Source organism: Amblyraja radiata, chromosome 32 (assembly GCF_010909765.2).
Source record: "Amblyraja radiata isolate CabotCenter1 chromosome 32, sAmbRad1.1.pri, whole genome shotgun sequence".
Lineage (NCBI taxonomy): Eukaryota > Metazoa > Chordata > Chondrichthyes > Rajiformes > Rajidae > Amblyraja > Amblyraja radiata.
Window position 1 is genome coordinate 2,011,834 of NC_045987.1, and position 10,634 is coordinate 2,022,467.

Consider the following 10,634-nt stretch of genomic DNA (forward strand, 5'->3'; position numbering starts at 1 on the left):
ATAAATAAACAAGCTGAATTGATTGACGTGACCATCTGAGGGAGACTGTCCAAAGGGGGTGGGTGGGGGGGCACTCATTAGGGCCGGTTCAGAGCCGCTATAGCTCTTGGGATGAAACTGTTCCTGAGTCTGGAGGTTCGGGCGTAGAAGGCCTTGTAACGTCTGCCGGAGGGAAGTAGTTGAAACAGACCGTGGCAGGGGTGTGATGAGTCCTTATGGATGCTGAGGGCCTTCCTGAGGCACCGCATGTGGTAGATGCCCTCCAAGGCTGGTAGCTCTGTCCCGATGATCCTCTGCGCTCTGTTGACGACGCGCTGAAGAGCTCTCCTCTCCGCCTCCGTGCAGCTGAGATACCACACAAAGATGCCATACGTTAGTATGCTCTCTGTGGTGCAGCGGTAGGACATCTCTCAACGTGGAACGTCACCCATTCCTTCTCTCCAGAGATGCTGGTCTGACCTGCTGAGTTACTCCAGCATTCTTCTGTGCCTTTCTTTTCTACTTTTGGCCTCTGGCCTCTTGAGCAGGTAAGTAAGTATCTGCCTTTGTGGGATCCCAAATCCTTCTGAGAATCTCTCATCTCAACTCTTGCACAACACCTTTGTAAATGAGAAAGCAATTTGGCAGGTCTAGCTCGTTGGCTGGGAGGTGGGGAGTGACTTCATCCACTGTCACACCCTATACATTTCTGGGTGGCAATGACAGTATATAGACAGCCCATGAACACTGGTGTGTGTGTGTATAATAGTGGTGAAAGGCCAGGCTAAAGCTGTTTCACCGGATTCTTACAGCTGCAGAGAGGGAGGGAGGAAGAGGGAGAGAGGGGGGTCGTGTTGACACAACAGGCGGGGCTTCCTGGACAGAGGCCCCTACACACACACACACACACACACACACACACACACACAGTGTGGGCTTGCCAGAGGCGTTTAAAGTCTCAACTACAGCTGTTGACTTAGACGGGGGAAGAAGGATGGCCGAGGAACCTAAGATCGAGCTGTTCATAAAGGTAGGTCTGGTTATTGATCAATTAAACCTGTTTCAGATGGAATTCGAGTGTGTGGTGGAATAGAAATATTGGGGGTGATGTAATATCAGAGGTAAACAAAAGTGCTGGAGAAACTCAGCGGGTGCAGCAGCATCTATGGAGCGAAGGAGACTACTCATCAGTCTGAAGAAGGGTCCTGACCCCCGAAACATCCCACAGTAGCAGGAACAAAGAACGGCAGACGAAATATTGTAGGAAGGAACTGCAGATGCTGGTTTGCATCGAAGATAGACACAGAGTGCTGGAGTAACTCAGCGGGACAGGCGGCATGTCTGGGGAGAACGTTTCAAGTCTCAACCCGAAAGACCACCTATATCCATGTGTTTAAGAAGGAACTGCAGATGCTGGAAAATCGAAGGTAAACAAAAGTGCTGGAGAAACTCAGCGGGTGCAGCAGCATCTATGGAGCGAAGGAAATAGGCAACGTTTCGGGCTGAAACCCCAAAGGAAATAGGCAACGTTTCGGGTCGAAACCCGAAGGGTTTCGGGACGAAACGTTGCCTATTTCCTTCGCTCCATAGATGCTGCTGCACCCGCTGAGTTTCTCCAGCACTTTTGTCTACACCACCTATCCATGTTCTCCACAGATGCTGCCTGACCCGCTGAGTTACTCCAGCACTCTGTGTGTTTTTGCTCCAGATTCCATTATCGGCAGTTTCTTGTGTCTGCAAACTATTTTTGGTCCCGGGTTTCATTTTGACCAGTGGACGAGCAATCTGTTTCAGGTTGAAATGAATATTTCGAGTACACCATTTCTAGCCATGCTCCCAGCCGCCGCCCCCTCCCCTCTCCCCTCTCCCCCCTCCCCTCTCCCCTCTCCCCCCATCCCCTCACTACTCCCCTCTCCCCTCTCCCCTCTCCTCACCCCTCTCCCCTCTCCCCTCTCACCTCTCCCCTCTCCCCTCTCCCCTCTCCCCTCTCCCCTCTCCCCTCTCCCCTCTCCCCTCTCCCCTCTCCCCTCTCCCCTCTCCCCTCTCCTCTCCCCTCTCCTCTCCCCTCTCTCCTCCCCTCTCCTCTCCCCTCTCCCCTCTCCCCTCTCCCTTCTCCTCTCCCCCCTCCCCCCCCTCCCCTCCCCTCTCCTCCCCTCTCCTCTCCCCTCCCCTCTCCCCTCCCCCTGGTTATCTGTCACCAGCGTGTTCACTTTATTTTCTACTCATTTATGCCCTTGTATTCTGCCCCTCCCACCCTAGATTAAAATTAAGTGCTCTGTTCATTCCTTAATTTTATTTGTTATAAAGAACAGCAGATGCTGGTTTTCATAGAAACATCGAAAATAGGTGCAGGAGTAGGCCATTCGGCCCTTTGAGCCAGCACCGCCATTCATTGTGATCATGGCTGATCGTCCCCAATCAGTACGCCGTTCCTGCCTTCTCCCCATATCCCCTGACTCCACTATCTTTAAGAGCCCTATCTAGCTCTCTCTTGAAAGCATCCAGAGAACCTGCCTCCACCGCCCTCTGAGGCAGAGAATTCCACAGACTCACAACTCTCTGTGTGAAAAAGTTTTTTCCTCGTCTCCGTTCTAAATGGCTTACTCCTTATTCTTAAACTATGGCCCCTGGTTCTGGACTCCCCCAACATCGGGAACATGTTTCCTGCCTCTAGCGTGTCCAAACCCTTAACAATATTTTATGTTTCAATGAGAAGCCCTCTCATCCTTCTAAACTCCAGAGTGTACAAGCCCAGCTGCTCCATTCTCTCAGCAATGACAGTAAGTAAGTAAGCAATGTCAGTCGGAGACAGTAAGACTGGTGGGAGAAGTGGGAAGGGGGATGGGATGGAGAGAGAGGGAAAGCAAGGGCTATCTGAGGACAATCTTCATACTGATGGCTATGAACATTAACTCCTCTTACTTCAGATAGCCCTTGCTTTCTTTCTCCAAGCTGAATGACACTATGACTAACAACTTTTTGGGTTTCCTTTCAGCTTGTTGCATCAATGTGCGGCATCATGATTGTAGACTGCTCTGTCACGGAAACTAAAATCATTACTCCTGTAAAATTGTAAATTGTCCCTAGTGTGCGGGGATGGCAGGTCGGCGCGGAGCTGGTGGGCCGAAGGGCCTGTTTCCGCGCTGTATCTCTAAACTAAACTAAACCTACAAACCTGCACCGCACATCTTTGGGACATGGGAGGAAACCAGAGCACACGTTAGACACGCTAGAGGCAGGAAACATGTTGGGGGAGTCCAGAACCAGGGGCCACAGTTTAAGAATAAGGAGTAAGCCATTTAGAACGGAGACGAGGAAACACTTTTTCTCACAGAGAGTTGTGATTCTGTGGAATTCTCTGCCTCAGAGGGTGGTGGAGGCAGGTTCTCTGGATGCTTTCAAGAGAGAGATAGACAGGGCTCTTAAAGATAGTGGAGTCAGGGGATATGGGGAGAAGGCAGGAACGGGGTACTGATTGGGGATGATCAGCCATGAGCACATTGAATGGCGGTGCTGGCTCGAAGGGCGTAATGGCCTACTCCTGCACCTATTGTCTATTGTCACCTGGAGGAAACCCAGGTGGGCCGAATAACCTATTTTCACGTAGTATCCCTAAACTAATCTCATCCTTAAAGTCAATCTCACGCAGTGAGGAGTGGATCGAAGCCCATTCAATACCAAGTGACCAAAGATGCCTCCTTCTCAATGTGTAAACAGTTTGTTAAAGATTCTTCAGTGACACACACCCACATATAGATTCCATACCAAGCATATCTAAAATCTCCACTTTAATTCCCGTCATACTTTAGTGAGGACGATGAAATCTAAAATAGAAAAACAATTCAGCCGATGCTGGTTGAGCTAAACAGAAACTGCAGATAACATTCAGTAGCTCTGGCAGCAATTTCAATGGAATCAAACGAGTCCAAGATTCAGGTCAATGAACATGGAACACTGACTCCAATTCTCTCGGCACATTGGCGGAGCTGCTAGCTCACAGCGCCAGAGATCAGAGTTGGATCCTCGGGTACTCTCTGTGTAGAGTTTGCACGTTCTCCCCTTGACCTCATGGGTTTTCTCCGGGTGCTCCAGAATGAATGACGTTTCGGGTCGAGACCTTTCTTCAAACTAACGTCAGGGGAGTGGGCGGTGCAGAGATAAAATGTTTAAGAAGGAACTGCAGATGCGGGAAAATCGAAGGTAGACAAAAATGCTGGAGAAACTCAGCGGGTGCAACAGCATCTATGGAGCGAAGGAAATAGGCAACGTTTCGGGCCAAAACCCTACTTCAGAGGAGGAAGTAAGGTTGGTGGGAAAACTGGGAAGGGGGAGGGGATGGAGAGAGACTGGGGTGTAAGCTGCCCAAGCAAAATATGAGGTGCTGTTCCTCCAATTTGCGCTGGGCCTCACTCTGACAGTGGAGGAGGCCTAGGACAGAAAGGTCAGTGTTGGAATGGGAGGGGCAGTTGAAGTGTTGAGCAACCGGGAGATCAGGTAGGTTCAGGCGGACTGAGCGGAGGTGTTCAGCGAACAAGATCGCCGAGCCTGCGCTTGGTCTCGCCGATGTACAGGAGTCCACACCTGGTATTGTTGAGGTAGAGAAGGAACTAATCACTGGCTTAATTATAGCGCCATAGAGCAGGGAAACAGGCCCTTCAGCCCAACTTGCCTAGAACGACCAACATGTCCCATCTACACCAGTCCCACCTGCCTGCATTTGGCCCATATCCCTCTAAATCTGTCCTATCCATGTACCTGTCCAAATGTTTCGTAATTCATTGACTGTAAAGCAATTTGGGATTATTTTGAGCATGTGAGGAACAACATACTGATTCACAATCTACTGTCAAAACGACTCGAAACTAATTTATTTCAGTTCTTTAAAAGATGTTCTCGATAATGGTTGTTGCGTTAATATTATTCTGCTTTGTGCTCCTATTGCCACATGTTCTCATATCTCCTGAGGCATTCCCAAATGAGCAATGTATTAGATTACACAATCGCCCTGTGTATAACATCTCTGCTATTTTAGTCCAATGACAACTCACCCTGGTATTCGTAGAGTCACAGAGTGATACAGCGTGGAAACATTCCCCCACACTGACCAACATGTCCCATCAGGTTTCGTATAGTTTAGTTTATTGTCACGTGTGCCAAGGTACAGTGAAACGCTTTTTGTTGCGTGCTAACCAGTCAGTGGAAAGACAATACATGATCACAATCGAGCCGCTCATCGTGTACAGATATGTGATAGAAGGAATATTCAGATTCAGATTCAGATTCAGATTCAATTTGAATATTGTGAATAACATTGGGAAACATAGAAAATAGGTGCAGGATTAGGCCATTCGGCCCCTCAAGCCAGCACCACCATTCTATGTGCTCATCCTAAATCAGTACCCCGTTCCTGCTTTCTCCCCATATCTCTTGATTCCGTTAGCCCCCAAAAACTATATCTAACTCTCTCTTGAAACCATCCAGTGAATCGGCCTCCACTGCCTTCTGAGACAGAGAATTCCACAGATTCACAACTCTCTGGATGAAAACGTTTTTCCTCATCTCTGTCCTAAATGGCCTGACCCTTATTCATATCTTAGTGTAGGATAAAGCTGATCACGCAGAGTCTGAGGGTCTGCAGTGAGGTAGACAGTAGCTACAAGACTCCCTAAAAACTTATTTTTATTCTCTGGCTTTCGACACTGGCTGAGACATTGCTCCTGTTCTTAGTGCTTTTAATGTCTTTTAATTTTTACTGTTTTTTAGTCCTTCGTTTTACGGTTTTTAATGGTTTGTAATAACTTTTTGTCCATGAGTTCTCATGTACAGCACTTTGTGGCAACTGCGGTTGTTTAAAGTGCTTTATAAATAAAGTTATTATTATTATTATTATTAAGACTGCTCTCTAGTTTTTTGTAGTGGTTCAGTTATCTGATAACTAGTCTAAAGGATCCCGTTGTGAAATGTTCCCTATCCAAGTTACAGAGTCATAGAGTGATACAGAGTGGAAACAGACCCTTCAGCCCAACTTGCCCACATCGGCCAACATGTCCCGTCTACACTAGTGCCCGCATGTGGTCCATATCCCTCCAAACCTGTCCTGTTCTCGTACCTTTCCAATTCTTTCTTAAATGTTGGGATAGTCTCAGCCTCAACTACCTCCTCTGGCAGCCTCGTTCCATACACCCACCACCCTTTGTGTGAAGAAAGGTCTCGATCCGAAACGGCATCTATTCATTCCTTCTCTCCAGAGATGCTGCCTGTCCCGCTGAGTTACTCCAGCTTTTTGTGTCTATCTTCGGTTTAAACCGGCATCTGCAGTTCCTCCCTACACCCTCTGTGTGATTGTGTCATGACATCATCTGCTTCAACACCTACATAAAGGGTTAATGTGTGGGGCAGAGAGAAGAACAAGCAAAGTCACCTGTTGGTTTTCTTCTTAAAGTGACCACATTTTGCCAGTCTAAGTGTAACCCTGGTTTTTTGGCTTTGATGACTTCGGTCAGTCTGGGCTGTGGTTAATAATCAGACTACAGTTGTGTTTCTTAGAAACATAGAAACATAGAAAATAGGAGTAGGCCATTCGGCCCGTCGAGCCTGCATCGCCATTCAATATGATCATGGCTAATCATCCAACATCAGTATCCTGTACCTGCCTTCTCTCGATACATAGAAACTGATCTTCTTTAATCATAGACAATCACGGTAGCAGGTAACTCATAAGGTCGTAAGGAATAGTAGAATTAGGCCATTTGGCCCATCGAGTCTACTCTGCCATTCAATCATGACTGATCTATCTCTCCCTCTCAACCCCATTCTCCTGCCTTCTCCCCATAACCCCTGACACCCGCACTAATCAAGAATCTATCTATCTCTGCCTTAAAAACATCCACTGACTTGTGGCCTCCAGAAATCAACATGTCCACATGTCCACCAGTGAATTGTACGCACTACATGGGGCGGCACGGTGGCGCAGCGGGAGAGTTGCTGCCTCACAGCGCCAGAGACCCGGGTTCGATCCCGACTACGGCTGCTGTCTGCATGGAGTTTGCACGTTCTCCCCGTGACCCACGTAGGTTTTCTCCGAGATCTTCGGTTTCCTCCCACTCTCCAAAGACGTACAGGTTTGCAGGTTAATTGGCTTGGTGTATGTGTAAATTGTCCCTAGTGGGTGTTAGTGTGCGGGGATCGCTGGTCGGCGCGGACTCGATGGGCTGAAGGGCCTGTTTCTGCCCTGCATGTTTAACGATAGAGTCATGAGAGCTTAATTGTCATATGGAGCATAGACCAATATTGTTATATTGCCAGATAGAACAATGACATTCTTCATTGCAGCAGCACAACAGGATAGATGTACATATATAATACTCTGTAACCAATATCATAGCGAAACACTTGTGAATGTTAACCCTGTTCTTTGTGTGGCAGGCCAGTGATGATGGTGAGAGTATAGGGAACTGCCCCTTCTCCCAGCGCCTCTTCATGATCCTCTGGCTGAAGAAAGTAAACTTCACCATCAACACGGTAGACATAAAGAGGTGAGTGTGCTGTGCGAGGGAACGCGGTCTCAATGCAAGTGACAGATGGGTCCGCACACAATCTCAGGCGCGCAGTTTAGAGAAACAGCGCGGAAACCACCATACAGTGCGGAAACCTTCGACCCACCGAGTCCGAGCCCACCAGCGATCGCCGTTCTATCCTACACACACACTAGGGACAATTTACGGAAGGCCAATTAACCTACAAACCTGCTCATCTTTGGAGAGTGGGTGGAAACCGGAGCACTTGGTTTTGTGTGGACTACAGGTTTAGTTTAGAATATAGAAACAGGCCCTTCAGCCCACCAGCAATCCCCGTACACCAGTTCTATCCTACACACACTGGGAGCAATTTACAGAAGCCAATTAACCTACAAACCTGCCCGTCTTTGGAGTGTGGGAGGAAACTCCACTGGATGTTTTCAAGAGAGAGTTAGATTTAGCTCTTCGGGCTAACGGAATCAAGGAATATGGGGAAAAAGCAGGAACGGGGTACTGATTTTGGATAATTAGCCATGATCATATTGAATGGCGGTGCTGGCTCGAAGGGGCGAATGGCCTACTCCTGCACCTATTTTCTATGTTTCTATGAAACCAGAGCACCGGGAGAAAACCCACGCATGTCACCGGGAGAACGTACAAACTCCGTACAGACAGCACCCGTAGTTAGGATTGAACCTGGGACACTGGCGCTGTGAGCTGTAATGCTACCGCTGTGCCACCGTGCTGCCCCTCTCCTTCTCCCAATTCCTGGGTAACACTGCCCATGCCAACATTTACCACCTCTTCCTAATATCCGTCAGAAGGACATGGACAACCATTTTCTTGAAGATCTAAGATCCTCTGGTGAATGTGATATTGGAGAACAAGTTACAGTAATTCATAAGTTCTAGGAGAAGAATTAGGCCATTTGGCCCATCAGGTCTTCTCCACCATTCACTCCTGGCTGATCTATCTCTCCCTCTCAACCCCATTCTCCTGCCTTCTCCCCATAACCCCAGACACCCGTACTAATCAAGAATCTATCGATCTCTTCCTTAAAAATATCCACTGCCTCGGCTTCCACAGCAATGAATTCCTCAGATTCACCACCCTCTGACTAAATACATTTCTTCTCATCTCCTTTCTAAAGGTACGATCTTTTATTCTGAGTCTATGGCCTCTGATCCTAGACTCTGCCCGTGACCGCGTGGATTTTCTCTGGATGCTCTGGTTTCCTCTCACCCTCCATAGGCATGCAGGTTTGTAGATAAATTGGCTTTGGTAAATTTGTAAATTGTCCCTAGTGTGTGGTATAGTATGGGGTGATGGCTGGCTGGCACGAAGGGCCTGTTTCCGCATGTATCTCTAAAATATAAAATATCTAAATATGACAGGTCTGTTAAACATATCTTGTTTCTCTGGTGATACGGAAACATACATTTTTAGAAAAGGTTTTGTTAAATCAGATTTTTTCTCTCATTTTCATATTTACCTTTTACTATTCTTCCGCTCAACACTCCATAGCTTGATGCTGATTGAGAGGCCAGCAGCGCTGAACTACTATCTACCTCTTTAGTGACCTTCGGACTATCCTTGATCGGACTTTGCAGGCATTATCTTGCACTAAACGTTATTCCCTTATCATGTCATAAGGGATAGATGGAGTGGACCAGATGGGCCGAATGGCCCAATTCTACTCCAATTACTTGTGAGCTTGTGATTCACCCAAGGCTAGGGAGGGATCTTAAACAATGAATGTGGTTGGGAGACATTAAAAAATAATGAGTTCCCAACACCTCAAATAAAACTATCCATCACCATCAACTTTTATCAAGGTCATCTTGCAATATGTTTATTCGATGATCAATATAATCCTTAAGTCTTTGTTCCATTGACTCCATATGTTCAGTGAATTTACTAGAAAATGACAATTACCGTGAGAATTTCCTGAAGAACAACGATTGTAGGAGTGTATCTCTGATGTTGACATTAATGCTAAAGGGTGGATGGACACAGAGTGCTGGAGTAACTCAGCGGGTCAGGCAGCATCTGTGGAGAACATGGATAGGTGACGTTTCACAGAGTGCCGGAGTAACTCAGCGGGTCAGGCAGCATCTGTGGAGAACATGGATAGGTGACGTTTCACAGAGTTTTGGAGTAACTCAGCGGGTCAGGCAGCATCTGTGGAGAACATGGATAGGTGACGTTTCACAGAGTGCTGGAGTAACTCAGCGGGTCAGGCAGCATCTGTGGAGAACATGGATAGGTGACGTTTCGGGATGTAACGCTTCTTCACTCTTCAGCTGCAGGATAGTGCAGTTTCTTCTATATTGAGACTGTTGAAATATTTTACTTTAGTTTAGTTTAGAGATACAGCACGGAATCAGGCCCTTTGGCCCACCGAGTCCGCGCCGACCAGCGATCCCCGCACACGAACGCTATCCTACACACACACTAGGGACAATTTACACTTACGCCAAGACAATTAACCTGCAAACCTGCACGTCTTTGGAGTTTGGGAGGAAACCGGAGTTTCCCAGAGAAAACCCACGGAGAGAACGTGCAAACTCCGCACAGACAGAGTTTTGTGCTAACCAGTCAGCGACAGGACTATATATGATTACAATCAAGCTATCCACGGTGTACAGATACATGATGAAGGGAATAAAGTTTAGTGCAAGTTAAAGTTTGTTTCAAGATAGTTCATAGGTGTCTGATGAGGTAAATGGGAGTTCAGGTCCGTGTTCAGGAAGTAAGGAAGAGGTGGAGCCAGAGGGCTGAGGGAGAGCTGAGAAGGGGAGGAGAAAGTAAGGACTACCTGAATCCATCAGGAAGTCTGAGTACCTCAATATGGGACCAGGAGAGAGCTATTTAACCCCATGTGTGAATCTGCCTTAAGCTGTAATCCGCAACGTTACATCACATCGGTCGTTTGTCCACTTTGGTGTTTTGTGTACTGTGATTGAATTACCACCTAGCTTTGGGACTGGTGCTGTCTGTAATGATGAGGTCCACCTGCTTGCCTTGAAGGAACCCGGATGAGTTGAGGGACATTGCCCCGGGCAGTCAGCTGCCCTTCCTCATCTACAACGGCGAACTCAAGACGGACAACAACAAGATTGAGGAGTTTCTCGAGGA

At 47.5% G+C, this 10,634-nt stretch overlaps 1 protein-coding gene across 1 annotated transcript in view; it reads left to right on the forward strand.

The window, feature by feature from the left end:
• The first annotated feature begins 702 nt into the window (after positions 1-702).
• The window catches only part of LOC116991021 (chloride intracellular channel protein 4-like), a 16,558-nt gene continuing 6,626 nt past the window's right edge, over positions 703-10,634 (forward strand). The window contains exons 1-3 of the mRNA XM_033049301.1: positions 703-1,009; positions 7,405-7,514; positions 10,527-10,634. The exon at positions 10,527-10,634 is cut by the window's right edge and continues 18 nt beyond it. Coding sequence (XP_032905192.1) covers positions 974-1,009; positions 7,405-7,514; positions 10,527-10,634 — 254 coding nt within the window. The 5' untranslated portion in view covers positions 703-973. The remainder of the gene's footprint in view (positions 1,010-7,404; positions 7,515-10,526) is intronic.